General features: G+C 45.2%; 10 protein-coding genes across 10 annotated transcripts; 4 read left to right on the top strand and 6 right to left on the bottom strand.

Moving 5' to 3' along the window:
• Positions 1-134: 134 nt before the first annotated feature.
• BDB00DRAFT_768352 (uncharacterized protein) lies at positions 135-1,464 on the top strand (the record flags this gene model as incomplete). The annotated part of the gene is made up of 3 exons (XM_053119733.1): positions 135-743; positions 789-1,124; positions 1,198-1,464. Coding segments are annotated over 3 exons (1,212 nt in total), but the record flags the coding sequence as incomplete, so codon positions are not given.
• A 2,004-nt stretch (positions 1,465-3,468) lies between these two features.
• On the bottom strand, positions 3,469-6,643 carry BDB00DRAFT_836586 (uncharacterized protein). The gene is made up of 2 exons (XM_053124498.1): positions 6,101-6,643; positions 3,469-5,979 (listed from the first exon to the last, which is right to left on the bottom strand). Exons 1-2 carry the CDS (start codon positions 6,408-6,410, stop codon positions 3,857-3,859), a joined length of 2,433 nt encoding a protein of 810 aa, XP_052977014.1. The 5' UTR covers positions 6,411-6,643; the 3' UTR covers positions 3,469-3,856.
• A 2,134-nt stretch (positions 6,644-8,777) lies between these two features.
• Positions 8,778-12,821, bottom strand: BDB00DRAFT_533936 (uncharacterized protein). The gene is made up of 11 exons (XM_053117760.1): positions 12,783-12,821; positions 12,493-12,661; positions 12,183-12,397; positions 11,966-12,113; positions 11,728-11,887; positions 11,475-11,645; positions 11,207-11,399; positions 10,604-11,141; positions 9,649-10,527; positions 9,091-9,580; positions 8,778-9,005 (listed from the first exon to the last, which is right to left on the bottom strand). Exons 2-11 carry the CDS (start codon positions 12,611-12,613, stop codon positions 8,876-8,878), a joined length of 3,045 nt encoding a protein of 1,014 aa, XP_052977013.1. The 5' UTR covers positions 12,614-12,661; positions 12,783-12,821; the 3' UTR covers positions 8,778-8,875.
• A 103-nt stretch (positions 12,822-12,924) lies between these two features.
• BDB00DRAFT_836570 (succinate dehydrogenase flavoprotein subunit 1) lies at positions 12,925-15,539 on the bottom strand. Its single transcript, XM_053124497.1, has 6 exons — positions 15,397-15,539; positions 15,201-15,280; positions 14,941-15,108; positions 14,624-14,858; positions 13,270-14,534; positions 12,925-13,214 (listed from the first exon to the last, which is right to left on the bottom strand). The coding sequence occupies exons 1-6, from the start codon at positions 15,467-15,469 to the stop codon at positions 13,080-13,082; spliced, it is 1,956 nt and encodes a 651-aa protein (XP_052977012.1). The 5' UTR covers positions 15,470-15,539; the 3' UTR covers positions 12,925-13,079.
• Positions 15,540-16,232: 693 nt separating this feature from the next.
• BDB00DRAFT_836567 (uncharacterized protein) lies at positions 16,233-17,153 on the top strand. Its single transcript, XM_053124496.1, has 3 exons — positions 16,233-16,390; positions 16,510-16,713; positions 16,814-17,153. Exons 1-3 carry the CDS (start codon positions 16,295-16,297, stop codon positions 16,871-16,873), a joined length of 360 nt encoding a protein of 119 aa, XP_052977011.1. The 5' UTR covers positions 16,233-16,294; the 3' UTR covers positions 16,874-17,153.
• A 382-nt stretch (positions 17,154-17,535) lies between these two features.
• On the top strand, positions 17,536-18,218 carry BDB00DRAFT_836563 (uncharacterized protein). Its single transcript, XM_053124495.1, has 3 exons — positions 17,536-17,884; positions 17,967-18,037; positions 18,128-18,218. Exons 1-2 carry the CDS (start codon positions 17,642-17,644, stop codon positions 18,003-18,005), a joined length of 282 nt encoding a protein of 93 aa, XP_052977010.1. The 5' UTR covers positions 17,536-17,641; the 3' UTR covers positions 18,006-18,037; positions 18,128-18,218.
• On the bottom strand, positions 17,848-18,597 carry BDB00DRAFT_533761 (uncharacterized protein). Its single transcript, XM_053117758.1, has 3 exons — positions 18,462-18,597; positions 18,128-18,365; positions 17,848-18,037 (listed from the first exon to the last, which is right to left on the bottom strand). The coding sequence occupies exons 1-3, from the start codon at positions 18,510-18,512 to the stop codon at positions 17,988-17,990; spliced, it is 339 nt and encodes a 112-aa protein (XP_052977009.1). The 5' UTR covers positions 18,513-18,597; the 3' UTR covers positions 17,848-17,987.
• On the bottom strand, positions 18,219-18,777 carry BDB00DRAFT_836561 (uncharacterized protein). Its single transcript, XM_053124494.1, has 2 exons — positions 18,462-18,777; positions 18,219-18,365 (listed from the first exon to the last, which is right to left on the bottom strand). The coding sequence occupies exon 1, from the start codon at positions 18,754-18,756 to the stop codon at positions 18,532-18,534; it is 225 nt and encodes a 74-aa protein (XP_052977008.1). The 5' UTR covers positions 18,757-18,777; the 3' UTR covers positions 18,219-18,365; positions 18,462-18,531.
• An 80-nt stretch (positions 18,778-18,857) lies between these two features.
• BDB00DRAFT_940813 (uncharacterized protein) lies at positions 18,858-20,409 on the bottom strand (the record flags this gene model as incomplete). Its single annotated transcript, XM_053129357.1, has 4 exons — positions 20,112-20,409; positions 19,737-19,813; positions 19,411-19,615; positions 18,858-19,170 (listed from the first exon to the last, which is right to left on the bottom strand). Exons 1-4 carry the CDS (start codon positions 20,141-20,143, stop codon positions 18,858-18,860), a joined length of 627 nt encoding a protein of 208 aa, XP_052977007.1. The 5' UTR covers positions 20,144-20,409.
• A 4,282-nt stretch (positions 20,410-24,691) lies between these two features.
• BDB00DRAFT_836557 (uncharacterized protein) lies at positions 24,692-27,224 on the top strand. Its single transcript, XM_053124493.1, has 9 exons — positions 24,692-24,886; positions 25,025-25,175; positions 25,296-25,395; positions 25,505-25,935; positions 26,032-26,051; positions 26,164-26,305; positions 26,420-26,562; positions 26,637-26,786; positions 26,870-27,224. The coding sequence occupies exons 1-9, from the start codon at positions 24,836-24,838 to the stop codon at positions 26,993-26,995; spliced, it is 1,314 nt and encodes a 437-aa protein (XP_052977006.1). The 5' UTR covers positions 24,692-24,835; the 3' UTR covers positions 26,996-27,224.
• Positions 27,225-27,916: the final 692 nt, after the last annotated feature.

Below are 27,916 nucleotides of genomic sequence, written 5' to 3'. Positions count from 1 at the left end.
AAAATTGCCCTGCCCGTTCTTTCTTTCTTTTTTACTCTTTTCCTTTTCTAAAGCAAAGTTTAAAAGCAACGACTAAATCCTTCCTTTAATCTATCAGCATGGAAACGGAGCACGACTTTGATGCCATGGATGCCATGGACACCGACGTTCCTGAGGACCAATACAACGACTTTGATGGACCAGCAGATACCAGCAACAGCGACAGTAACGATGTGCAAAGAGACGACGGTTCACCACCAATAAAAATTCGAAAAAAGCCTGGACGCAAACCCAATCCTGCCTCGCCTGCACTTCGAAAAGCACAGAACAGAGCAGCACAGCGGGCATTTCGCGAGCGCAAGGAAAAGCATCTGAGGGAGCTCGAGGTTGCCATCAAACAGGTGCGGGAGCAACGAGACAAGTTCCACACCGAGAATGAGCAGCTCAAGAGCGACAACGACATCCTAAAGTCAGAGAATTGGTATCTCAAAGGCATCGTTCTTTCGCTTCAGCTGGTCTGCTTCCAACACAACTTGACAATACCGCAGCATGGGCCATACATTAACGACCAAACATTGTCGGTTCTGGCCCAGTCCATCCCAGAGCCGATAGCCGCTTACCTCGATGTAAACTCCAAAAGTAAATTGCCAACTTTTTCCAAAGTATACAACAACAACCGTCATCGGCGCCAGCAACGAGACCGGTACGTTTCATCTGGATCCATTTTGATTACCGAGGACGGCGTTCGTTCGATGCCCAATCGCGTACGTAATCCACCGCCGCCTGTTGTGTCCTCTCCTGCGTGGGAGCAGCACACTCCTTCAAGCAGCACCGGAAGCAGTACCAACAGTGTCGACCTAAACGACCCAAACACGTTCCCGTCGCCATCATCTAGTGTATCTGTTCCACGAGAAGACCAGCAACAACGCATTTCCTTCGCCAACCTCCCTGACTTATCGCCAGTACAGGAAACTCAAACGCACGAAGAAGAGCACCGTAGCATGCCAAAACCTGTCATGCTTTCAGACGAACCGCTCACAAGCAACCTTGGTGCTATTCAAGCTCTGCGGCTGCGGCTGAGGTTACAGGCAGCATGCGTGCGAATGAGTTCTTTGCCATTTGCTATCCAGCCGACACTGTTACAAGTAAGAAAAAGAGACCTTGTATTTCCATTTGCACCGTCGAGTTTAGTCTAACCCAACTGCACCTCGTTGTTAGCTCACGATTCCACATGATCCTCGCATTGACCTGATTCCAACACCCCACATGCGCGATCGCATGATCCTTTTCCGAGATCAATTCAGTTTAGACGACTGCTTCCGATGTTTGCTCAGCGGTTCGGTGTTCCATGGCGGAGATCCTGCTATTGCAGGAAACTGGGAATTACCGGTCGAGTTCTTCGAAAAGTATTGGTTCCTTACGATCGACTTTAGTTTACAACGTACAACTAATCGATGGCGGAGGATGCAAGGACTAGAGGAGGTACATCCCTTTGCTGAACAAGAAGAGGCAGTGGCGACACCCACAGCAGGAGCAGGGACGACAGGAACTGGAGCAGACGATTCAACGAGCACGGCAGTGTCGACCATAGCATCCCTTCCTTCGCAACCATCGCTAGAACCGACGCCTCGGTCACAATCACAAGTCGCTTTCAATGAAATCTCGTCGCTTCTAGGCTTCGATATGAACCGTGTTAATAACAAAAACAACCGAGACACATCCACCCCGTTCTTATCAACTTCTCCAACCGTCCCCAATCAACAAAACCCTAATCAACCATCACAACAACAACAACAGCACAACAGCAATTCTTTATCAACCCCTGCACAGTCTGCACAGGCTACCTCGTATCCGTCATCACTCTCTTCTACATGCACTTCAAAATCGAAATCCACAACATCTAGTATCGAAGACACCACCGACGAAATGTTCTCACCGACACCGATACAATTGACGAACGGTTATTATGGCATGCACTATACACCAAGGAACGGCATAGGTCAGAAGACAACCCGATTCAATGCACCTGAACAACGATGCACGACATGGGACTCGTTAATAGCAAATGACAATGGTAAGCTTGTGCGACATACACACACCAGGACCCAACGAATCCAAATTGCTCCTCCCACATACAGAAACCACCAGACAACTAAGTAAAACACCTGGTTATCACAATAGACGACTTTTCCTAAACGACAAGACGGACAAAATCGGGCTGCCAGCCGCTTTTTTCACATGCATTACAACATATCCCACACACACACACACTTACAAACACTTAGCGCACACTCTTTCTCTCTGACTAACTCTAACTCTTTCCCTTTGAATCTCGCTTCCTTTCCTACTTTTGATTTCCACTCCCATATCAACATTTATTTCTCAACGTGCATCTTTATACTATATACTTTTTTGGTTTTTTTCCGGCTCTTTTGCCTAAAAAGGCTCTTTTTCTTCATTGATCTCTCTTTGAGTACGTGAATAGACAAACATCCCGACGAGGGGCGTGTGTCTTCTGGCTGTTGATCCGGTCGGTTAATGATTGATGATCTGGATTAAGGTTATTTTTCTCAAAAAGACTACCCTCGCTGACTCTGAACGTTACTTAATACACCATTTCTCGGAATCTGCATCGGTACATAGTTAATTGTTTTGCCGTGGTTCCGGAATATATGGGAGACATTTCCTTTCTTGCTGTTCTTTCTCTTCTCGCTATGCTATAAGGGACGTAGTAAAATAAAATTGCCACCACCACATTACTCGCGCAAGCAATCGTCATATACTTTTTCCTTGTAGCCACAACAAGAAGACTTCATCAAATGACATCTTCATGCATATCATTCTAAGAAAGGGGGTACAATTACGAATTGAGGGGATTGATCTCCTTTCGCGGATGCAGGTGTTCCATCTTACCTTGTTTTTGGTTACGTACTTAGCAAAAGCGATGACACCGTATCAGACGGATTCAAGGTTTATATAGCTTGATGAATAGTCGAAACGCTTACACAAGTCGATATTTACAATTAAGGAAAGGCGGGAGTATGATACATATTTTTTGAAATTATTCGACTAACCTATTTGAAAAAGAGCGGGCCGTATACAAATAAGTGTGTCCTATACAGCTCACTAATCGATTTAAAACATGTCGACTTAACAACATGGTTGATTGCGTGGGGTTGATTTAGAACGGAGTGAAGTTGTCCGCTGCATATCATGTAATGACTGCTCTTGAAAACTCTGGGGTTCCTCCGAGAAAGTGACTCCTAGAAGAAAACCGGCAGATCCATTGAGAAGAAACGTATAAGGAGCGTAGCTTATCATGTACTGTAATTGCATCATATTAGAGAAGTCGCAAGGTGTTTGAAGGCTGCTGATTAAAGGGCGAGACCATGAATGCTGTGATTCAGGAACCCCTCCCCCAAGTTTTCCATTTTTCTTGCAGCTGTACGCACAAGCATGAATGTTATTAGCTCGCATAACACATGGTGCATGCATATTAAGCAAAGTGGCATGTTTTATTTACACAACACAAGCTGTCAAATATGCCAACTCGTGCTTACAGATTTGACAGAGATTTAGATAAACATGTGATTTTGTGAGTTTATTGTTTAAGGATAGATGTAATTCAAGGAAGGAGTACTCTAATAAAATGCAAAGAACATGGGGGGGGAGAAGGATTGCGAAAATATATTTTAGTGTGCGAGTGTAAGTAAGTAAGTATGTGTGAGTGTGTTGGCGAGGGTAGAGAATAATGATTGCTGGCTGTTGGTTATGGTTGATGATAGGGTGAATGTGTGAGAATAACAAAAAAAAGGACAAGCGCTATGGTACATAAGATTACAAGGGTTGGTACATGATATGGAACAAAGGAAAAGGTTTAGAAGGATTCGCTGAGAGCATAGTAGTCCACTTGATGGAAGTTTTGCTGTCGCTGCCGCAATAACCGTCGAAGCAGGGCATCTTCTTCAAAAACCTCATGACTATTCAGACTGTTGAAACGACGATCGGCGAGTGCAATGGCATAAACGCGTCCGTAATCATGTACAGGGCCGTCCTGTTGACCACGGTGCCAGCCCAAAGAGTACGACGACCGCAGCATGCGCAAAACGTACTCTTCACGCAGTGACTTGCTTGCATTGTTTCGGTTAAAATCAGCAGCAGCTTCGCGGATCGCATCCTCAAGCGTGGTCGTGTTGCTTGCACCAAACAGATAAGCATTGTAGTACTCACTGCTCGTGACAGTTGGCACACGTGTCACCTTGTCGCGAATAATATGGATATCGCGTGCAGGTTCTGCTTCCGACCACGTTGCTTCGGAGGGCCGGTCGATCAAATACTCGCCCATTCCGCCGACACCAGTAGAGATCACAGACGACCCAAACCACAGACCCTCGGCTGCCATTAGTCCAAAGTTTTCAGTCAGACTGGGAACGAACACAAAATCCGCTGCGGCACGGCAAAAGATGGACCACCGCCGTTGTTGGGCTGCTGTTGACATGACAATGACATGGTCCGGGAATTTCTCCTGCAATGCTTCGACACGCTCGAGCGGATAATCGCCAGGCTGGCCAATGATGACAAACTTGACGTCGTGCTTAACAAAGTATGCAGCAGCATCCTCGAAGAGTTCCAATCCCTTGTCGTGCTGGAATTGGCCAATGTAGAGAGCCAATGGTCGTTTCAAGTCGTCTTCATTGAGCAGGCTGCGTCGCACAAGGAACCGCTTTGCACGGTCTTTTGAGGTAGTCACATAATCGCTCATTGTGTCAGAGAGCGGCCAAATTGTGCGCACGTCTGGAACATCAAGTGCCTTTGGATCGTCCGATGTCTTCGAAGCTAGTGAGGGCTGCCTGCGTATCATATCCAGCGAGTACTCGGGATATCCAAGCTTACGTGTCACTAATCGTGGATCTCTAAATGGGTTCAGCTGGTTGAAATCAACACCATTGCTGATTCCAAAGAAACGTCGTTCTTGTGCCTTTTTAAGAACACTTTCCATCCCGATTTCTTTGAGATAAACTTCAAGACGGCCTTCGACAAGATCAGACGCCATAGTGCGGCCGACCATTGTTGCAACATTTGCGTGATCCATGCCTAAACTTGACATGAACACCCGCTGACCACGTGTATAAGGTTGTAGTACGAGGTCGTCCACAGTCGGAGGTTCATCCATGAACTTATGCACATTCGCCAATGAGTTTGTATACTGAAGCTCTTCTTTGTAGTCGTGGATCGTGTATACGACTGCAGGTGGTTTAGGGCCTAGCTGGTTAGACTCGCGCTTATCGTGCAATGCTTTCGCAATATAGGCCGTAGAGGCGCCATGTAGATGGACGACGTCGATGTGAGGTGCCAAGCCAATGGGTGCAAACAAGGATTCTTCGTCTCTAGCAGCGGCCTGGTGGGTCAAAAAGGCCGCGGCTGCCTTGCTGAAGAACTGATCTTGCCATTCGCGGGGCAGTCCAGGTGGGTTGTTGGAGTAGATTTGGAGGGCGTTTCTGGCACGGAAGACTTGGCTGAATGGACGCCTATTACCCGGACCAATGAGGTAAACCTGTACACGTTCTGTGCGCGGGATGGGTTTGGGTTGTTCTGGGGGCGGGGCTACTGAGACGGAGGTGTTGACACCATCCACGAGCTGCCAAACGGTAACGTTGGATGGCGGAGCCGGAGGGTCAAAGACATAGTCCATCTTCCAGACGCGAAACTCGATAGGGATCAAGCGCTTCTTCTTGTCACGGACGTCGATGACCATGTCGGCATACTTGTTGATGTCGTACTTGTTTTTCAGAAACGAGTAGTATGGCATGACGATCCGCACGTCCGCGTTGCCTGTTTTTTGTTGTGCCGCAGCCAGGGCAGTGACGGTTACACCAATGCTGCTCATCATGGCAGGTCCGAACTCCTTTGTGACATGATAGACAGTAGCACCTTGTTGTGTATTAACCGGTATGCTGGTGTCTAGATGTTTGTATGGGATGGCTGGGTACTGTCTCAGGGCTAAAAATAATATTTTCATGGTTTAGTCCCGACTGTTTTCTTCGTATTGATCGCAAGGCACGAGGCAGACAGGTTACGGGTAAAAGTATTTATAATATGTCTGTAGGCATTGTGTGCTTACCGATCCGTACTGCTGAAGGCTGCCCATGCAGGATTCTGTAGCCGGTAACGAGCGCCACCAACTGCAAGGCACCAAAAACGAATATCAGCAGCGTCAAGTAGTGCCACCATCGCCATTTGCGGTCCTGTCGGCCGAAAAGTGGTGCCCCTGCTCCACGCCCTGAAGTGAACCCGAACGACTGTTTCCATGACAACTCGCCTTTACTGGTAGTTACCGGCATGTTGAGTGCAGTGATCGAGCCCCGGCGATAAGCGGCGGTGGGTAAATCGTAGTATTTTGTTTCGACATTGTTGGGTGGAGGTGGTGCCATGGCATTCAAAGATGGTAAAACGAACGGGAACGAAAAAGGGAAAGGAATGGAGAAAAAGGAAGGAAAGAGAGAATTATCGGGTGGTGTGGAACCGAGACACCGAAACTATCTAGTGAGTGTGAAAGAGAGAAAGAGAGGGAGAGAGAGAAGAAGAGAGGAGAGGAAGCGAAAGAGAGGAAGAGAGGACGAGTGTTAGTTTGTGTACTGTGTGCAAGCGAAATGGTAATAAAAAGCGGGACAAGAAATATTTAAAAAAATTAAGCTCCAAGCGGGTCTGTTATTTTTACTAGATTTGGCTGCTAAATAGATTGCAGTGGCGCATACGAGATCTACGCCCAGTGCGCTTATGGCACTTTAGCACGAGTGCTCCCTTCAATCCACCTGCACCCGCAACCAGACTGATGACCGGGCGATTGCTTGGCCAAGGGGACAATGAAATGGAAATGAAAATTTATTAGATCTTGCCTTAATAGCACAAGCGCACTAACAGCTTTCTCCGATCACCAAACAAAAATTCCACTACTGTGCTTGGGCAATCCTCTGCCCAAAGTCGTACTGGGTACTGAGTACACAGGGCACGTTAGATCTTCAATCGACATTTTCTGTTTATCATCAATAGCGAAAAAGAAGGGACAAAGAAAATTGTCCGGTTATGTTTTGTCTTGCGGGATTGGACAATGGAATATCCGTTGTGTGCGGCTCTTGCAGGTGTGTATGATATACAACAAATTGCAGCAGTAGATACTGAGGTACATCAGACAATAGATAAAAGCTATGTATAACTCGCTTATTTCTTGTTGATCGTCTCTATCAAAAGTATCTTCTTAAAACCGGCCTATCTTAACTCTACAATGCTACTCGGTAGGGGACGCCCCTACTATTCGCAGATCATCAACTGGTTTCCAGCACACATGCACTTGGTCCAAGTGCAACAAGTTTTCTATTCTACTTTCTATGTGTCGGCTGCTTTGTGGCTAGTGTCACATACGCTAAAGTTTTGATCTTTTACACTTAAGGAAATGCATTTTAATGTGTGCCCCTTAGAAACGAACGAGGTAACCGAATTGTTACTTGTTAGATTCAAATATTTGTTTTTGATTATGGAAGACCAAGTTGACCGCGCCTATGGGCAAGTGGTCGCTTCCTTGAGATACAATTGTGAATAAAGATCGTTTGCAAATGAAGATATGATGCAATAACTGAAGAAACCCCCGTAGGAAAAAAAGTTATGCTAGTGTTAATTAGTACTATATGTTGTGGTGGCGAAGAATAATACAAATCCATATGTAGGTTATGGTATAATCAAGAGGGAGAAGAGTAGTGATAATGACGTTGCTGTGTTGGGGTAGGTGTGGTATTTGTTCAAATGCTTCCTTGAGCTCCTTGAGTTCCGGGCGAAGCAGAGAGTGCAGCTAGCGAAGTGTTCTGGTTTAGCTTCCTTGGCCCCACAACGACAGTCATTGAGCCAGTACATACGCCGTTTGACTAGACGGTGACGGTCTCGCGAGCATACTGGCAAATATAGAATGGGCTCAATTCTGCGGGTACTTCGAAGGCAGTTGATCGATTTAAAATTGCTGGCGCGGGTAAGCAATTCGCCGTTTCTTTTCAGCCTGATGGGTCGGTTGACGGGCAGTCCTGCAACTGCGATCACGTATACTCCAACTCAAGTTTGTAGTTCGTCCTCGTGGGGATCTGTGTCAACTATGGCTCGTTAAGTTGGACTGACCTTTCTCTTCAATGATTGTGACAAACAGTGGAAACGCATGACATCCTACAACCAGCTTTTTTATAAGATAAAGTATGGAAGCAACACTGCATTGATGGTAGATCGGCTAAAACCATAGGAATAATCGTCGAAAATTGTGTACTTGTATTGCGATTTAATGCCATTTTGAAGCAGCCCTTGTGTGCGTTGTGTAGTTTCTCCATTTGCTTAGATGACATGGCTGCTAATGACTAGACCACAATCCAGCACCGGACGGACGAAGGTACGATACGCGCGTAGCGCTGGCTAGAGACCGAGTCTATACTGGTGGATTTCAAGCTGGCGGAGGAGGGGCCATAGTTCCTATTAGCTTTAGTGGTGCGCTGATTCATCAGGAGATCAGTATCAATACCATTGTGGTTGAACGGTAGTTGTCAAAAATGTCAGCCAGATCCACTGCGTGAGTAAACACCATGTTCGTAACAGGCTTGCTTTCCGTCATGGTCAGGAACCCTTTCCCGTCACGCTGCTGCGCACACTGTACATTTTTGACACGTCTTCTCCAATACCCACGCCATCCTACACCTACTACCTATATATCATAAAAAGAATTGGTATGATAAATACATCATATATGACTCGTTTCGCCATTGTTATTATTTTAAAAGGCTCGTTTATTTGCTATAAGCGCTTGCCTGTCGAAAAAAAAGTCTGACATGTTACTTTATAAACTGTACAACAGCGGCACAAAATATAACTATACACAACGCGGTAATACATAGAATGGTAAAATTGGTTGCGTTTTTTCTAATTCTAGAGCATATAAAAGACAATCCTTTGCACGTTCGGTACGGTCAGTTTTTCGATACACTTCACCAAGATAGAACCTATATATTTATAAATACACAGCGATAAATGACACGGTCACAACTTTCGTACTTGTTTGGATTTACAACAAAAATAGAAACATACCAAGCTTCGGCACAACTCCACCCATTTCCCCGGGTTACGAGCTCTAGAATTCCTTCAGCTATCTCGAGCAAGCCTTGTTCTTGGTATGCTTTGGCCAACCAAACTCGACATTCGATGTCGTTGCTCTCACACACTAATCCCTTCTGAAATGCTGTGATTGCCCAATCGACCTTGTTCTGAAGTAAACGTATCCGTCCCAGCATGCACCATAACCGTGCATTGCTTGTCCAGTCCACATTCTCTGCTTCTTCTACAGATTTGAGTGCCTCGTCGATCCGTCCCATGTTCAAAAAGAAAGATGCTGAGAGTAGCCAAAGGTTACATAATATGCGTGTCGATTGCTTCTGTCGTAGTCGGCAACGTGCTGTAGACTGTGTGAAAGAGGAGCTTGTGATGGAGCCTCGGGGATTGAGTGAACGTGTTGAATTAAATGATGGTGTTGCACTTTGCAAGGAAGTATTCGATGCCTGCATCGGATAGCTCGCACGTACTATGTAAAGCACACATGAATCGTTAATTTTGGCGGTATAATATGTATAACCGTTAACTGAAATTTACCATTAGAGTTGGTAAACAGCGAGTCTCTGCTCTCGCGGCTGTCGCTGTCGTCATTGGAGGGTACTGCTGACATATTTTTATGTCTTCTGAGTGACCGTCCTCGGAAAAGGTGGAGGGAAGGATGTAATCGGCGGTGATGCGCAGTATTTATTGGCTCGGTCCTAACACTGTTGGCTTTGCCGTTTAGTGGACTGCCTTTTTCTGAAAGATGTTTGAGACTGCCGTTCTGCTGGCGAAGCGAGCCGGTCGAAACTCCATTGGCTTGTATGCGTTTCTCGGTAGGGTCTGCTTCTGCCGATGCTATTGTCTCGCTCAAATTACCGAGAGATCCTGATACAACCATCGGATTCCGCTCATTGCCTTCGTTGTACAATCCAACATATGGCATATCCGTATCCTCGGGTAGTGCTATCAAATTATAAGAACCGAAAACATCCTTTTGTGCTTCGAGCGCATCCTCTGATCCCTTGACTACATTTGTCAGCATCGACTGTGTTGTTTCCAGCAAAACATATTGCAGAAAGTCATCAAAACCAGGCCTTGTTCCAAGTTCGCCGCTACTGAATTCATTTTCTTGGTATTCCGAAATGATATCTTGTACTTTTTCCAGAGCTGTTTCACAGGTTCTGAAAGCTTGCTGCATATCGCTTTGGGCCGGGCAGGTGCATAATAAAACCAACAGATGCCATGATGCAATATATCGCGGATTCAGTTGTAATGCCCTGGTTACCGCGTGGACAGCCTGCCGTATATCGCGTGTCTCCCCTCGCTCAAGCGCAAGTTGATAGTATGTTTCCCAAGATTCGCAAATTTCGAGAGACTTCCCCAGATATTCCAGAGCTTTTCCGTGATAATCCGGCCGCATGGTAGGATCCATGGCTATGGTGACACAGCAAGCATTGTTACACAAACATGTTATAATACTGACAACATTTTAGCTGAATGTCAAACTTACTCTGTGTTGCCAAGAGACCATATGCGGTGCCTGCCGCTCGATACACACGTGTTCCAAGCGTTGTCCAAATGTCTTGTTGCTCTGGTTCCAGCTCCATGTCGAACACGTTCTTGGCGATCTCCGCCATTTCCACAGCTTCAGCCCCTCGTTCCAGCTCTTCGCACAGCATTTTAATGGAGGATAGCAGCACTTTCAGGACGTCCTCCGTTGACTCCTTTTCAACGCTTCGTTTCGAAGCAATTGACTTCGCTGGCTTGACCTCTCCATCATCCACCACACCTCGATCGCTTATCATTTGTCGAATCTCCTCCTCCCTAATCAGTGGCACTGGAACGTTGTTTCCGTCAGTATCTGTTGCTAGCGCCTCTCCATGGAGCCGTGATTCGTCTCGTGCTTGAGACGTGAGGCCGACTAGGTACAGGTAAGAGCGAAAAGCGTAATGCGCTTCTTTGAATTCGCCCAGCTTAACCTGGACGTGAAATTGATGACGCATGATACGAGGGGAATTGAATGCCTTCTGAGTCGTGCGATTCAATGACTGTAAAAAAAAGAATAAAGGGCGGGTGAGTAATAAGCATTCTCCTAATCTCTTTTGAAAATTACCTCTGCGAAAGCTCGCAAATCGCAAATAGGCCAAGCGACCAGATCCACCAACTCTGCTAGTTGATCAACATATTCGAGGACGATTGGATTGACTTGATCTGCTCGAGGGAATACTGCAGAAGCATGAATCATACTTTCATAGATAGTACGGAGTTGGGTCGCTTCCACCATAAACAGGGTTTGGCTGGGACTGCTTTGCGGAATCATGTGAGCTTATTGTATGTTCATCGAGACGTAATTGACCACATTCTTTTTTTTTTGTTACTACCTTTCCTTTTCGGGAGGACAATACTCCCCTCGACGGTAAGTTTCTGACAAATATTTCAACGATCGTCGGGTTACGGTGAGCCGTTTCTGGAGTCGCCATGTCGTTGGTTGTGCGGCTGTTGCTCGTTGATATGCGCGTAAAATTTCCAATGTCGATGCGACATTCCTGGTACTACATAAAAATATAATTTACATTTATATGTTTAACCAATTGAAACTCTAATTTTAAAGAGAGTTTATAGGGGAGCACATACTCATTCTCTAATGCCACAAGGGCGGCACGATAAAGACCTTCTTCTGCCCATTCTGTAAAGACACGATCCTTCGATCCTGCTACATCATTGACTGCAATGGCCACCCCTTTGTAACTTTCCAATGCCGAAGATACGTCGCCAGTAAGTTCGAAACTAATTGCTAACCAAATTCGAAACGCCAACGTTTAGTTGGTCATGTAAACCCTTTTGCTCAGACTTGGCGTTCCACCCTTCTCACCTTTGATCACACATGCTTGTAAAAGTAAAACTGAGCGATAACCGAATACCGTGTCTTGCTTTGGGATAGAAGATTGCTGCAGCATATCCAGAGTCTTTGTAAATTCGCCGCACTCAAAGAAAGAACGTGCTAATATAACTTTTGAAAACTGCCCACAACACATAATAGTCAGACTTTAGGTTTTTTTTGCATGACTACGACTCATAGTGATACACACCTCTTTTTCGTTTGTCGAATCGTCGTTCATTTGTATGACCGATTTCAGCTGTAGTTGAAGCGATTTCACCTGGCTCATGTCGAGTCGTGGAGGCAGGGTAGGTTTTTCAAGGGTATCGTACTGCTGCTCTGGTGCCTTTATCGGTGTTGTGTCTTTACGGGCATTATAGGACAGTTGCGATAGCGAAGCTTCGGCTGAAATTGTCTGTGCCAAGACTGCATATACAGGAAGCGATAATAAAATAAAAAAGTTTATGTATGTCAGCGCACTGTCAAGAACTTTAGTTTAGCAGTGACTCGGTATAACTTACTTTCACCTTTGGGGTTGTGTTTCCTATAGCGTCGTGCTAGCTCTGGAATGAGCTTCCAATTCCCTTTGCAGCGTGCATCCTCTATCTCCTTGGAAATTTGCACTACTTTAGAGGCTGTCATTGAGGGAGTTGGGAAGAGATAGAGGGTGTACTCAAAACTTTGCGGGACCTACAAATTGCCGAGAGTTGTTCCCCATTGTGTGGAATTAGCACCACTGAGTTTCGGCTCTCGGCCCTTTCTCTCCGAACCACCAAAAAAAACATGATCGCTCCTTGACGGTGAATCATACAAGAGGATGCAACGCATTTTTGTTTCTTTTACTACTAATATTCTCAGTGACGAGAACGTTCATTCTACTGGATAACCAGCTGATGAGCACGTTATTTGCGTATTGTTAGCGATCAGCCCCCTAATAACTCATTAACATATTAGGGCGATTACTTATTGAGATTAAATGCAAAATCCCGTTTGGATAGGGTGGTACCCCTCCTTATTTTTGTGACAAAGAGCCAATCTATTTGCCGTTCTCTACACTTGGTATATAGTAAGTCTAATGCGTGTATATTTACAAGTATGGTAATAGTGTTTAATAAACTCTAGCTACGGGTGGGACTGGTTTACACTCTTCTTCATCCAAAGTCGTGTCCGTGACGGCTCTGTATTTGAGAGTAACTTGGCCCGTTTCTTGGTCCTGCCACGACAATGTGTGTTTCATCCAGTTCTAAACAATTCATAGTTAGTACTTGTTCGCATATAGATGGCTCAGAAACTTATACCTCATCATCACGCTCGGTGTAATCCTCTCGAGCGTGAGCACCACGCGATTCTTTACGAGCCGCAGCAGCGTACATCGTCTGAGCAGCACACGTCAAAGCGTTCTGCAATTCCAACGTCTCTGTAAGATCTGTGTTCCAGATCATGCCTCTATCCGACAGTCCCACATCCTGAAGCGCCTTCCACACGTTATCAATCTTGCCGCAACCTTCATCCAAAGACTTTTGCGTTCGGAAAACAGCCGCGTCGGACTGCATCACCTTTTGCATCTCCAATCGGATATCTGCAGTCTTGTTTTGGCCTGTGGCCGTGCGCACGTTGTCCAAATTTTCGATCGACGCAAGACCTGCATCGGGTGCGAATGGCTTGAGCGGCTCGCCAGGAGACAGATTCTCGGCAATGTGATGTGCTACGGCACGACCAAAGACAACAATGTCCAAGAGCGAGTTGGCGCCCAGACGATTTGCGCCATGGACTGAAACACAAGCTGCTTCACCCGCGGCGTACAGACCGGGGACCACCTTATCCTCGCCGTTCTCGTCAATGGACAAGACCTCACCCGTGAATTTTGTTGGAATACCACCCATGTTGTAATGCACTGTTGGGATGACAGGAATCGGCTCGCGAATGACATCCACACCACAGAAAATAGAAGCCGTCTCGCAGATACCCGGCAAACGCTCACGGATCAACTCTTCCGGCAAATGGTGCAGTTGCAAATAGACGTGGTCTTTTTCGGGACCCACGCCGCGGCCTTCTCTGACTTCCATACTCATGGCGCGGGATACCACATCGCGGGAAGCCAGATCCTTGGCAGTGGGGGCGTAGCGTTCCATGAATCGCTCACCCGCCGAGTTGATCAGTATACCGCCCTCGCCACGACACCCTTCGGTGATCAAACAGCCGGCGCCGTAGATACCGGTAGGGTGGAACTGGACAAATTCGAGATCCTGGAGTGGGAGGCCAGCCCGCGCTGCCATGGCGTTACCGTCGCCCGTGCACGTGTGTGCCGAGGTACACGAAAAATAGGATCGGCCGTAACCACCTGTAGCAAGCACCGTCTTGTGCGATCGGAAGCGATGCAAGGTACCATCTTCCATGTTGAGCGCAATCACACCTTTGCATTCGCCATCCTCCATGATGAGATCGAGTGCAAAGTATTCAATAAAGTAATTGGTTTGATGACGAAGTGACTCGCCATACAAGGTGTGAAGCAAGGCGTGGCCGGTACGATCAGCTACGGCTGCACAACGATAAGCCTGACCACCTTGTGTGTTTAAGTATGTAAGTAGAAGAGCTAGTAAAGAATGTTTTCACACACAAGGAGCTTTAAACACGACCGAAATGCCAGCTTACCTTTGCCATATTTTAAGCTTTGACCACCCAATGCTCGCTGATAAATTTTACCCTCAGCGTTTCGTGAGAATGGCATTCCGTAATTCTCCAGTTCTCTTACAGCACGAGGCGCTTCACGACACATATAATGGATCGCGTCTTGATCTCCAAGCCAATCTGATCCTTTCACGGTATCATACATGTGCCACCGCCAGTCATCTTCAGTCATGTTGCCCAAAGCAGCGTTGATACCACCCTGATGTTTTTTCTTTTTTTTTTAGCATATTATACAAAATGTGTAAAAGGTTTTTTTATACTACTTGGAGTTCATCATGTACCTGAGCTGCTACTGTGTGTGAGCGTGTGGGAAAGAGCTTTGTAATGCAGGCCGTGTTCAATCCTGCCTCTGCCAAACCGAATGCAGCACGCATACCTGCGCCGCCTGCACCAACCACTACTGCGTCATAGACATGATCAATCACTGGATACTTGCTAGAAATAGAGCCCTGCAGCAATGGGGCGGATGCATCAGTCTTTCTTCTTTTGAACCTCCCCTTCTCCCAACCCCCATCCCATAAATCATCACACTGAATATTACAGATGCTGTGATTGCACGCAATGGCTGGTTCGAGATGACTTGTTTTCTCATTTTGGATGAATGAAAAGTGCGCGTACTCCCTAAACATACATGTGCCAAAAAATTGGGACGATTAATCACTGTAGATCACTGACCCTTTTTTTTTCGGGGGGTTGAGGAGGGCAATAATTTAAACAACAGGATATATATAACATACGTGTCACAAAGGGGTGTACATCTCTGGATAGCGTTGCTAGGCGAGTCATGTTGCTAGGCGACAGACGAAACATGGGGTGAAAATGGTGTTGCTATGAAGCAAAAAAAAGAGTGGGGAGTAGTGTTTTAATAAGCAAAAATGTGGGCTTTAGACAAGAAGAAAAAAAGGTACAACTTTTTATATACCTGCCATGACCACCATGTTACACAAGTTTCAATGCGTTTTTGATGTATCCAATCAGTAACAAAACAGCGCTCTACACGAGCCTTGCTTTTGCATCATTCCATAATGATGCTGTATGAAAATTGTGTAAATAGAGCCAATCAAACTTGAAAGAACGCTTGCAATGTATCAAGGGTACTGGTGTTTTCTTATTATTTGTTTGCATTAAAGGCGAATTGCAATGTCAAAAGCACGACAGATCTCCCACGGTATCCAAAGTTGACAAAATTTATTCGTTTACGGATGCTGAAATATATTTTCCCGGGTACGATTTGATTTCGCGTCGTGGGCACGTACTTGGACTTTAAATTCCCTGTTGTGGAAACACACAGTCAGAGGGTGTGGGGAGCTGTTTGGCATATGTATCATGCTTCCTTGGAGATCTGCGAAAGACAAAAAGTGTGTCGTCGTTGAGCAGGAGCAGTTGTAAGCCATGGCGAAAGAAAAAAAAAATGATTGTTAAAAGTTACAATCAGCAGACAAATGATAAACAAGTACTAAGTAGGCGAAACCATCAAGAACTTGAATGTTTGATGCGTAAAAACTTTGGATCGCAAAACGATTGTTGAAAGGAAGCGTAGTATGGCTCTTTGCAACATTTGTGTGGCTAACCTTTTTTTTTACGCGACTGCATGTTCTGGCGGAGTTTACCAGACACAATAAACGATCACTCTTTATGATCACAATAGCCAGAGGAGTTCAAGATCAAAGTAGAATGTCAAAACCTACCAATCTGTCGCGCGATGCTCGAAAAGGACATGAAATAAAACCGGTAACAATCCAAATCAAGTCTCTTGTCGACTCATTTTTAAGAGGGGGGGAGACGGCGGCGGCGGCATGGGCTGAGTGCGAGAAAAACAAAATGGAAGACCAACTCATGCAGTAAACTAGATCCAATGCCTCAATGTCGACGCGTTAAACGATACATGGCAGTGTCCCTTTTGCGTACCACCTCCTTTCGTTCTCCAGCTCCCTTCCAAAGACGACCTTATTTTGATGGGTCGGTTTCGAAGGCAGATATCCGAACATTTACAAATACACAAGCAAGATGTCATCAAGGCCATTGGTGAAAAGGTCAAGAGCAAAGCATCCAAAGTAAGCTTGGTCCCAGTCGATCACCGACGACGCTCTTTTTCTTTACCCCACTTTGAGATTGTTTTGCGGACAAAAAGCATTAGACTGACATAGTGTATAGACGGATAGGGAAAAACGAACCATGCAGTGGATCGATGCCACTGTGAACGATATCAAGTGAAATTAGCGCTGGCGTTTTTCCCTCATGCGAACAATTTCCAAGACATCATCATCATCCCGGCACAAGCATTTCTCGTTATATTATTATCATTGAAGATAATCATACCCAATAAATTCTATATATACACGTTACGATCTATGTCACGAGCGATAGACATATAGTAGTAGTATAGTCTTTTACATATAGAAGAAGACCTAGAACCTTGTACTAGGTCCATAGAGAGCAAAAATAGAAAGATTGACGTGTTATCGCGTGCTGGGTTGCATGAGAACCACATTATGTATGACAACAATGTACAAACGAAGTTTTGTATCACTGATAAAGTATAATGATGATTTTTTCATGCAGAGCTGACCACTTGCGTAGAACATATAGGAGTTTAAACATCCGTTACACATGTCCCCTCTACTATCTTCACTCCTTCGGTAGACCAAACTTCTCCCCACACCAATTTCAGATTTTTCTTACAATCTGTAATTCCTTGCGTAGACCAAAAAAAGGTGAAAGTGTAATTCTTTGTATTGACCAAAAAAAAATGATAGTGATAGCAAACACTCCATTGCGACTTGTCAGCTGCAAACACAAACACTCGAGAATTTATTTGAAATATTGCTGCGCCAGCTACTTCTTTACAATCCGAAATTTTACAGCAACATCGAAATGTATATATAGTAGATCCTATGATATAATAACAATTATCTTTATATTCTACAGCCTGGATACTATGGGTTTAAAGGCAAGAAAATTATCGCAAAAACACTCCAAGACATGCTGGTACACGAGATCGATGCTGCGAATGAGCACATCAAACCGATGGATACCCCGGAATATATAGACTCTGTTTTTGTTCCAGAGGTCGGTATGCGCCTAGTTAGGGAAGATCTCGAGTCGGCCGGTGAGTCAGAAGAAGATTGTGATTGCACCATTAGCCTAGCAGAAGGACACAGTCCCCTTAGCAATACGGCGCTTTTCCACATGGAGCGTAGCGTTGACTACGGCTGTTTTAAATATCTAGATGACGATGACTCAGACAGTGAAGATTAGGGCGACCAAGAGCATCATATACTCTGATAAATAAAAAGCAGAACCATACTTTATCTTCTCCAACATATCCCTATACACTTTCATTTAAACTTCTCTTTTTTTCTCTTTCTTTATATTCTTCTAATAAAAAAAAGAAAAAGAAAAATGTTTAGAATAGAATGTCAAACTTGCGTGGTAAATGGCTACCACTGGATATTATATCTCACGTACTGAACGTCACTACAAGGCAACATAATAAAAGTTGGTCTACACAAAGAAGTACACTTTCACTTTTTTTTGGTCTACGCAAAGAATCACAGATTGTAAGAAAAATCTGAAATTGGTGTGGGGAGAAGTTTGGTCTACCAAAGGAGTGAAGATAGTAGAGGGGACATGTGTAACGGATGTAAAAACTCCTATATGTAATAATTTGGTCTACGCAAGGAAATATTTGGTCGCTCGAGCAGCTCTGAAATAAAAAAGTAGGCATGAAACATTGATGATTTTAGATTTGCTACTTGCTGTATCTTTTAATGTAAAAAGAAGATAAAAAAAGGGTGCATACGTAAATACAAGGCAGGAAGAATGAGCAAAATATTAGCGAGAGCGTATTCATGCGTAAATTATGTAGTGCATCATATAATAAAAAAAAAAAGAAAATGCATAACTAAAAAAGTGGGGGTGGTTGTTGTTCTGAAAAGTACAAGCGAGCGTCTTTGACAGTAGTACAAGTAAGAATGTTCTCTAAACAGAGTGACATCAGGGGATATGTAGATCCCCATAAGATTAATAATAATAATAGAAAAAAAAAGCCAATTGGAAATAAGCATCACCGGCGATATCCAAAAACTCGGTCCCATTGCATTCCTTCTCTGGCAGGGCATAAAAAAAAGGTGGGGTGGGGGGTGGGGGGGAGGGGGTATAAGGTGTCGAGAGCAAGAAAAGGAAAAAAGAAGGGCTACTATTCTGTTGGAGGTGGAGGTGGAGGTGGTGGAGTTAAAGTTGTTCTCGAGCGTTCTGTATTGCCAGTTCGCAAGCGATGGATTTCTGCTTCAAGGGCCTCCACTCTGAATTGTAATTGTCGTAGTTGTAGCATAGCGTCATCGTAACCCGCTAGCAGCTCGTGCTCAATATCTGAAGGGAGTTCTCCTCCTCCTCCTGTCGATGGTGGATCCCCTTGTTGTTGTTGTTGTTGTTGGTTAGCACGGCCTTTTCCGCGACCTTTTGAACGCTCCCCACGTGTTTTCTGGCTGTTCTGTCTCGGCAGCGGCGCTCTACCGATAAATGACGTAACGGCAATGGAGGGTGGGATGGGAAAGTCGACAATGTTTCGTCGCGTGCTCGTCGGCACGGTACTACTGCTGGAGCTGCGACTACTCAAGCCGTCTACTACTACTGCTGCTGCTGTTGCTGCTCGAGAACTCAAAGAAGTTTCTCCTGTTGAATTCGCAGGGATTGAAGAAGAAGAAGATGAAGATGGGGCGGTTGCTGTGGATGCTGATACAGCGACGTACATGTTACGCAAAGAGCTGAGTGCAATGCATACAGTGGTCCATTGGTCGCGCAGAAACTGTAATTCATCTTCGTGGTTTCTTAAAGGATTGTTGGTTATTTCTGGCACTGTTGTTGTAACGACGGTAGGGGGCGTTTCCGAGGCTGATGCGTTGCTGCCGCTTGTTGTGTCGGTCTCAAGAACAAGTTGTTGTTGCGTCAGGGACACTGATGTTGCAAAATCATGTGGCGTAATGATGATCTCTTGCTGCCTCCGTACCGAGGTTTGATTTATCGTTGTTGTAGGGGGAAAGTGTGACGACGAGGCACGATCGAAAGAACGTTTTACGTACGACGACGACGACGACGCTATTGCCTGCCGTGGTTGTTGTTGCTGCTGCCTTCTCGACAAAATGAGTGGATCGACTGATGAACGACGTGATAATAGCATGTTTGGATTTCTGGCATGTCCACCTTGCGTGGATGCGCGATTTGCAATTAAAGAGGACGGCGTAGCAGGGATGGAGTGTCCATCTCGAGTGATAATGCGCGCTTCATCGTAGCTTATCCGCCTTCTTGAAGAGCCATGTGGAATGTATTGATAAGCTGACGATGATGTTCCTGCGTGCGGTGGAAGATGCGGATGTAAATAGTACTGTTGATGCTGCTGCTGCTGCTGCTGCTGCTGCTGATAATAATTCTGAACGGGCCATTGTAACGGGACCTGGGACACATCCGAAGCGTGAGGGGAGACATTGTGGTGATAGGGCGCAGCCGAATCTGGTAAAACAAGTGACGCTGTGGTTGTTGTTGCTGTTGTTGCTAAAGACGAATAGCTGGCGACGCTATGCGTGCTGGATGATACGTGCGGATAGGCTGGCCTGTCAGAAGCAACCATGTTCGGGTGGATGCCAACGAGTCCTGCTGCAAAGGGCAAATGATTCCTTTCATTTGCGTCGACATCATCGGTCCGTTGAGCGGGTGGTCCTCGTGGTGAAGTGTCGTCGTCGTCGTCGTTGTCGTCATCTTCATTGACTATAGCCGTCCACGTTATTTTCTCGTCGGTCATAGAATCTACAAGTTTCTCCAAGTCTTGTAGACGGGATAAGAACCCGCCCCTATCGATGACAACGGAAGAAGAACTAAAGAAAGACAAGTGAAAAAGGAAAAAGAAGTCAAAATTCAGAATGCCGTGACGCGTAAATGGAGAGAGCAATCAAGGGGAGGGGGGGTGTGTGTGAAGGGAAGAGAAAAGAGTTACTTTTATATCTTTGCCCTGCTCTTCAATTATTGGATACTTACTGTTCGATTGTTTCTACTATATACAACAGCTCCCTAGAAACGGGAAGCACGTAAGAGTACTGTAGTAGCGAGCCCGGGATAAGAGAAAGAAAGTAAAAGAAAGGGTTAGAGAAAGAGAGAGAAAGAAGAGAAAGTATGCAGGGCAGCGAGTGCATCGTTACAATCGGGTCGCAGCTTGGGGTTATTAATATTATTAGGCTCGCAGAACATGGTCAATTATAATCCTCTTTCTGTCTGCGTCTCTCTTGCGACGGTTGTTGTTGAGCGTATATGTGGAAATGCGGGGTGAACGGGCAAGCGTTCTAATTTGGGATGAGCAATATCACATCTGGTGAGCGACCCGTTGTTTTTGTCACATTCACAGAGAGCCTTTTTGACGATATCAAAAGATACCACTTGGTATACCTTCTCGAGCCCTTTTTGTGTGAGAGAGAAAGAGAGGGTCGTATGCTTCACTTGTTAGGACGGCAAACAAATGCCTCCTTACTTCTGCCAGTTTATTAACGACCTGAAGGAAAAAGACGGCGCGCTTGATCACTGGGACTTTTTTTTTTTTCTCTTGTGCTGAGTTTTTATTGAGTTATTGGGGATCCTGAATATAGGGAATAGGTGTGCATTCATGTACCGAGAGACTGTCTATTTCATGAACGTTTTTTTTTTCCAGTATTGAAGAGAGATGTGGAAAGCAAAAGAGAGAAAGTTCAAGAAAAAAAGGCGTCAAAAAGCTGGGAAACAAAAAGTGGGACCAATGTTTCTTGTTTTCTTTTTCACACTACTACTACTACAACAACACAACAACAACAACAAAAAAAAAGTGTCGGGTACTGTTACTCGAATTACTAAAGCAGTGCGAGCTCCGTGCTGGTGCAGCTCAACACAGAGAACCTCATGATAACGCCTCCATTTGACTGTCCGTTCTCTGCTGTTGGGTGAACCACAAGCACAATGATCATCCACAGTCAAAAAACGTTTTGCTGCTGCAATGCTGCCTATGATTTAGTAACCATAATGAGTTAATAACTACCCATTAGGAGAGAGAGAGAGAGAGAGAGAGTGGGAGTTGAGGTTATGTGTGTATTAGCGCCTTCAAGTGGCTGTTTCGCTGCATCTCTATATCCCCATCACCTGCGATGTTTGCCTTTTTTAGCTACAAGTACTTGTACGCAGGGATCGTCAATGCAGCAATGCTATTTTTTTTTTTCATTTTTGTACATTCGAGTAGTAGCTAGAAAAGACTAGAGTGTTTTGGGAGCAAAAGTGCCACCACACTAGGGAGCCCGTTGGTGTGGAGCTACTACTCACGCAAAGATTGACCATTCCATCTTCTTTCCCTGGTACTACAGACGGGGGGGGTGGCTAGTATATAGGCTACTTTTATGCGAGGAAAAAGAACGAGTGAAATGAACAATAGGTCTGCAGATTTGGAATTGCCTGAACAGTGCATATCTGTTTGTTGTACGTTGCACGAGCTTACCATATTCTAGCAAATCCGAATCGGCTGTATCTTCAATAATGGATGTAGTAGGACTTCTCTACTGTATTTCCCCGCTAACCAAACGTATCAACAGATCACGTGGTCTGTCATCGTTTACACTTGTCACTTTACACCTCTCTCTCCTGTCAATAGTTGGCTTCTTCTCCTCCTCCTCCTCCTCCTATCCCGAGGCTCCCATATTATCTAATGCAAGTTGAGCACCCTGTAAGATTGCCATGCTCGGCGTTAATGCGATCCAGCAAAGGGGGGGCGGGGGTTTGGTTGTTGTCGTAGTAGTAGTACTGAGGAAGCTTAGACTTGTTTCCCGGTCATTATAACGAGGATTGTTTCATTAGCAATAATCAGTAATCTTCTCTTTTGTGTCCAATAATTAAAGAAGAAGAAAAAAAAACTCTATTGTTTAAGCTAACTAGAATAGCTGTGCACAGCAATTAACTCGTGCTCTCACCAAACATTGAGAAATAGAACAAAAAAAGGGATCTGTCACCCCTGCGTAAAAAAAAGTGTCCACTCAAGATACAAGCTTTGAGGGGTGGAGGGCTGTGTGTATGGCGTAGAGTGAGTAGATGTAGGAGGATGATAAGGGACGAGCTAATGACCCGTAAAGGGCCTCTCGATGAGGACATTCTCCCCTTCACTCCTCCTATACAGAATATTCATTCACTATTTTTTGTTTGTAGCTAAATGTGCATAATATATATATACTTTTCCGGAAACTCGGGCGTCTCGCTCCATCTGGATTGTTTTTTGCTGGACCTCCCTGCTAGGCATCCAAATAATTAGAGTGGGGGAGCCCTCCGATCCAAAATCTCAGATTTACCGTTTTGGGGGACCTTATTCCCGAAAACCTTTGCAGGAGCCTTGGGGACGGTCCCACATTTTAGGTGTCTATACAGTGGAAAAAGGACATCCAATGGGTAAAACAAAAAGGCCACCCAAAAGGGAAATTTGGACTTTCCAGATACCCAATCTGTCTATTATTTCATTGTCATTGTGTGTATAATATATACTCTCCCCCTGGATTTGCGGTTAAAGACGTACTTTTAAAATTCGGGTTATAAAAAGGCTTCATGCATTGAGTTTTGTTGCACAGTTTATCTACCAGTGAGGCTTTGAGTCGTCATCATATGTAATCTGAATTGTTCGTCTAATTGTATATAGCTGCTCGAAACGACTAATAGCTGTCTCTTTTTTTTTTTGGGGAGGTTGCCTTAATAGAGAATAGTGCATTCAGTGAGAACTACAAGCCCAGGAACAGATAGAACAAGGAGCGTTGCTGCAGTCTATAATTGTATATACTGTTTGAGATGCAAGGTACGAGCGCTACATGCTGTGTTATAATCGTTCTCAAGTCAGGTCACTGACTAGCCTCCTGTTTCCCGTGCAGTTAATGTGTGGCGAGTTTTGTTGAAAGACTGATGCTGGCAGCGTAATTACAACCATTAAATACATCCTCCTCCCTTGTCCATGGTTTAGCGGAGGGGGACGACCTTCAATTTCCGCATCCCAACGCAGTATATAACCCGAAACATGCTGACCCTTTCGGATCAGTTGAGGATCAATCCGATAACATAAATCCTAGTGATTACATTGATAGCGCGTCGTTAAATACATGTTGTAAATGTACAATCAAATGCCTCATAGTAAATTTAAATGATTTTTCTCTCTCTACAATTGTTTTCTTGAGTCAAAAAGCTTGAAAAGAGAAGCGTATCATGGCATTTTAATCTAAGGATGCCCCCGATATGCAGATTCCGGTTCTGCCCCTGGAATTTCAACGGAGCGATCGGGAAAGTCGGCCGCTCACGAACCACCCACAAATGGCAGTCATGTGTGGCCTTTTTCAACCGCTACCAAAAAAATAATAAAATAATGGGGCTTTTTTTTTTCGCACAGTTCGTAATGGACCCGGAAGATCATTTACTACTTATACCCATCACGAGCAAGGCCTGGTAGAGTATTTTCTTTGTGCTGTATTTACGATTTCCAATGGTGGGGGCAAACTTGCCAGCTACACACACACACGCGCCCTTGGAAATATCAGATCGACACTTTTAAAAAATGACGTTGATTTTCTGTTCCAGCCGATTATTTATCGGGCTGACAAGGCAGCTTTCGCTTTTCGGGCAATCAATTAGCACGAATTCACCCGTGGTTTTCCCAACTCTTACCAGCAACTAGTCAAGGGAGGGGGGTTTTTTGTTTTATCCTCGATCGATATAAGGATATCCTCGCGTTGGAAGTTGCCTCCACAAGAAAAGTGGAGAAGGGGTATCGGGGAGGGGGGCCTTCCAGAATAAGCGTCAATTCCTTGTTTCCCGGATGCTAGCGAAGGGGAACAGTGAGAAAGGTGGGTAAGGTGAAGGAGGGGGGGGGGTGGCGGGGAAACACTGGTAAGAGTCGGCTAACTTCGGCACATGTGATAATTGTCAAATTTTTTCCCACTGATTCCCGTCTTTACTCACAGGGAGAAATAAACACCGCTTTGTGCTTGCAATTCTTTATTACATAAAGCCAAAAGAACAAAAGGACGCTGCACACGAGACTCTTTGCACTTGTCTTGGCTCTTTCGCTTTATCTACACTTTTCATAGAACCTTTCTTTCTTTCTTCTTCTTCTTCACATCTCTCACACATACATACTCATACATCATGTTCAAATCTCTGCGCTCCGCATCTGCCCTTGCCGCCCGCGCCTCCATGGTGAGTCAAACGAACACCCTTACTACCACCACCACCAGCAAGCACTGCCATTACCACTATATTCACCCAAAGGCTAGACATTACGCAACTTGTAATACTTATGCATTCCTCTCTTTTATTCAAATAACTACTATATAGGCCGCTCGTGCACCCACTCAGCAACAAAAGCGTTTCCTCAACATTCACGAATACCTCTCTGTTGACCTTTTGCGAAAGTACGGCATCAACGCACCCAAGGGTGAAGTTGCCAAGACTCCTCAAGAAGCCTTTGAAATTGCAAAGCGTCTTGGTAAGAACTTGGGGAGGAAAAAAAAAGAGAGGGAAACATTATATTTCCACAGAGAGAGAGAGAGAGGTCTTTGTGTGAAGAGATGTGCTGACACGCGTTGCCTTTTCTTAAAATATTCAGGATCGGATGACCTGGTCATCAAGGCTCAGGTTCTTGCCGGTGGTCGTGGCAAGGGTACCTTCAGTAACGGCTTCAAGGGCGGTGTCAAGACTTTCTCCACGTAAGCCATAAATAATTTCCCCTTTATTCCACGAATCCGACTCGCTCCGTACCACCGATTCGTAAACGTGCTCCTGCGTGAGAAAAATGTTAAAGAATTTCCCCTTTAGACCCGAAGAAGGTCAGGCACTCGCTGAAAAGATGCTTGGCCAGCAACTCATCACCAAACAGACCGGAGCCATTGGCAAGCCCTGCAATGCTGTCTATATCTGTGAGCGCAAGTATGCCCGCAACGAATACTACTTTGCCATCTTGATGGACCGTAAGGCTGCCGGTCCCGTCGTCGTTGCCTCGTCCGAAGGTGGTGTCGACATTGAAACCGTTGCCAAGGAGAACCCGGATGCGATTGTCACCATGCCTGTGGACATTGAGGTCGGTTTGACCAAGGAACAGGCTACTGAGCTTGCCCAGCGCGTCGGCTTTAGCCCCGTCGCTGTTGACAAGGCTGCCGATACCTTTGTCAATCTCTACAAGCTCTTTGCTGAGAAGGATGCCACACAGGTTGAAATCAACCCCTTGTCTGAGTCATCGGACCACCAAGGTAAAGTAATCCTTGGCTTTTTGGGATTGCGAGTGTTGGAGGGGAGTTAGGGTTATCACTAACGCGCGTCGCTTTCAAACTCCCTGTATGTTACAGTTCTTTGCATGGATGCCAAGGTATGTGTTATACACGCGTCTACGCCACGTCATACAACAGTTGATCACGACGACGAATCACGGAACATGAATGGCTGATGATTCCCCCTCCCCCCTCTCTCTCTCTCTATAGTTGAACTTTGATGACAATGCCGACTTTAGACAGAAGGATGTCTTTGCTCTCCGTGACTTTACTCAAGAGGATTCGCGTGAAACTGCTGCTGCCAAGTACCACCTGAACTACATTGGCTTGGACGGTCATATTGGCTGCTTGGGTATGTAAAGAAAAAAAAACAAACTGGAAGGGGAAATCTCTCATGTAAGAGAGAGAGAGAAAAGGCGCATCTGTTTGGGGAGGTTTCTAATGCCTTTATTGTTTTGCTATTTAGTCAACGGTGCCGGTCTTGCCATGGCTACTATGGACATTATCCAACTCCACGGTGGCAAACCCGCCAACTTTTTGGACGTCGGTGGTGCTGCTACTCCCGATACTGTGAAGGCTGCCTTTGAAATTATCACATCCGATCCTCAGGTATATATATATATAAAAGTTACGAAATAGTTGATTGTGTCAGCCAGAATGATGACTCACACGCTATCTACTAGGTGACCTCCGCATTTGTCAACATTTTTGGTGGTATCATGCGCTGTGATATCATTGCCCAAGGTATCATTGCCGCTGCCAAGGAGCTCGATCTGAAGATTCCTTTGGTTGTTCGTCTGCAGGGTACCAAGGTCGATGAGGCCAAGAAGCTGGTATGTGGTGGAGTGTGTGCTATCTCTAAAAGTGAGTATATATGATTGGATTTAACTCATGTTGTTGTTATGTTGTTGCCTAGATTGCCGACTCTGGTCTCCGTATCTATGCCAACGATGATCTTGACTTGGCCGCACAAAAGGTCGTCAAGTTCTCTGACATTGTCAAGACCGCCAAGGAGGCCGACATTAACGTCACCTTCAACTAAAAAATATTTCCCCATGAATAACTCACTCTTCTCTAAAATAGCACATACTCTCGCATCCATTCCCACCCTCTTACACTTGTGTTTTATTTTTCCTTTCCGAATAATCCTCTTTCTATGACCTTCCCTTTGATCACGTACTCACGCCTCTCTATATACTATTACATTCCGCCACGCGCTCTCACTATTAGGCCTCTCATATATAGCGCTCTCTCTCTCTCTCTCTCTCTCTACCTATCTCTCTGCATTGATTTCCTTTTCTCTCTCTCTCTTATATTCCACCTCTTTTTTGCCTTATGGAATAGACTGTTCCTGTACAAAGAAAACCCACATACTACAATACAGTGTTTCTCTTCGCATTTTACACCGTCGACGTTAGATCCATCAAGTGTGTTCCTGACGCGTTTCATTGTCGGTCAAGTGACTTGTGAGATCCGTGCAATTAAATCAACGGTGCTTTCTGCTTCAATTCTGCGAGATATAAAAACAGAGATAGAGACGTTTCGAAGAGATAATCAATCAATCTGCATATAATGCCGATGGTAATATGGAATGCTTTGATCTAGCATTGTGACCAAATGTAGTCATCATCATTTGGATACGTAAAGTATTATAATCAGCTGGAGAGTGACGGGTTGACCTCGATTCGTCTGAAACATAAACGCGTCAGGTAGTTTAAACGTATTGTCTGAAAGCAAGGGTGGGTTATGTTTCTTTCGAGCTTCGTCACCTTTTTTCAATGGTGGCTATAGGAAGTGGGGGTTATCTAATTTACCCACTCGTTGGGACAAGAAAGTGCCGTCACGGTATAATAAATCGGTGCGTGTCGCCGAGGTCAGGAACACTCAGGTTTCTTCCTCCCACTCCCTCACCGTCGACCCGTTGCTGTTGCTGTTGCTGTTGCTGTTGCTGTTGCTGTCGTCG

This window comes from Zychaea mexicana (assembly GCF_025766255.1).
Source record: "Zychaea mexicana strain RSA 1403 chromosome Unknown BDB00scaffold_67, whole genome shotgun sequence".
Classification (NCBI taxonomy): domain Eukaryota; kingdom Fungi; phylum Mucoromycota; class Mucoromycetes; order Mucorales; family Lichtheimiaceae; genus Zychaea; species Zychaea mexicana.
The sequence above is the reverse complement of the archived record's forward strand: the minus strand, read 5'-3'. Positions and strand labels throughout refer to the sequence as shown.

Excerpts from the sequence above, each read along its gene's own strand:
- BDB00DRAFT_836570 (XM_053124497.1), bottom strand. The coding sequence starts at position 15,469 with ATGTTTCGTCTGTCGCCTAGCAACATGACTCGCCTAGCAACGCTATCC. Across the intron at positions 15,281-15,396 it reads TGTACACCCCTTTGTGACAC|GGAGTACGCGCACTTTTCAT; the intron begins GTATGTTATATA and ends ATGTATGTTTAG. Across the intron at positions 15,109-15,200 it reads TGCGTGCAATCACAGCATCT|GGCTCTATTTCTAGCAAGTA; the intron begins GTAATATTCAGT and ends CCATTGCTGCAG.
- BDB00DRAFT_836563 (XM_053124495.1), top strand. The coding sequence starts at position 17,642 with ATGCTGGTACACGAGATCGATGCTGCGAATGAGCACATCAAACCGATG. Across the intron at positions 17,885-17,966 it reads ACTACGGCTGTTTTAAATAT|TTTATCTTCTCCAACATATC; the intron begins CTAGATGACGAT and ends GCAGAACCATAC.
- BDB00DRAFT_533761 (XM_053117758.1), bottom strand. The coding sequence starts at position 18,512 with ATGAATACGCTCTCGCTAATATTTTGCTCATTCTTCCTGCCTTGTATT. Across the intron at positions 18,366-18,461 it reads TCTTCCTGCCTTGTATTTAC|AGCTGCTCGAGCGACCAAAT; the intron begins GTATGCACCCTT and ends TTTTTATTTCAG. Across the intron at positions 18,038-18,127 it reads TTGCCTTGTAGTGACGTTCA|AAGAATATAAAGAAAGAGAA; the intron begins GTACGTGAGATA and ends TTTTTTTATTAG.
- BDB00DRAFT_836586 (XM_053124498.1), bottom strand. The coding sequence starts at position 6,410 with ATGGCACCACCTCCACCCAACAATGTCGAAACAAAATACTACGATTTA. Across the intron at positions 5,980-6,100 it reads GCCTTCAGCAGTACGGATCG|CCCTGAGACAGTACCCAGCC; the intron begins GTAAGCACACAA and ends TATTATTTTTAG.
- BDB00DRAFT_836561 (XM_053124494.1), bottom strand. The coding sequence starts at position 18,756 with ATGGGACCGAGTTTTTGGATATCGCCGGTGATGCTTATTTCCAATTGG.
- BDB00DRAFT_836557 (XM_053124493.1), top strand. The coding sequence starts at position 24,836 with ATGTTCAAATCTCTGCGCTCCGCATCTGCCCTTGCCGCCCGCGCCTCC. Across the intron at positions 24,887-25,024 it reads TTGCCGCCCGCGCCTCCATG|GCCGCTCGTGCACCCACTCA; the intron begins GTGAGTCAAACG and ends ACTACTATATAG. Across the intron at positions 26,052-26,163 it reads TTCTTTGCATGGATGCCAAG|TTGAACTTTGATGACAATGC; the intron begins GTATGTGTTATA and ends CTCTCTCTATAG.
- BDB00DRAFT_836567 (XM_053124496.1), top strand. The coding sequence starts at position 16,295 with ATGATCACAATAGCCAGAGGAGTTCAAGATCAAAGTAGAATGTCAAAA. Across the intron at positions 16,391-16,509 it reads AAGGACATGAAATAAAACCG|ATCCAATGCCTCAATGTCGA; the intron begins GTAACAATCCAA and ends GCAGTAAACTAG. Across the intron at positions 16,714-16,813 it reads TCAAGAGCAAAGCATCCAAA|ACGGATAGGGAAAAACGAAC; the intron begins GTAAGCTTGGTC and ends CATAGTGTATAG.
- BDB00DRAFT_533936 (XM_053117760.1), bottom strand. The coding sequence starts at position 12,613 with ATGACAGCCTCTAAAGTAGTGCAAATTTCCAAGGAGATAGAGGATGCA. Across the intron at positions 12,114-12,182 it reads ATTCGACAAACGAAAAAGAG|TTTTCAAAAGTTATATTAGC; the intron begins GTGTGTATCACT and ends TGTTGTGGGCAG. Across the intron at positions 10,528-10,603 it reads TGGTCTCTTGGCAACACAGA|CCATGGATCCTACCATGCGG; the intron begins GTAAGTTTGACA and ends GTGTCACCATAG.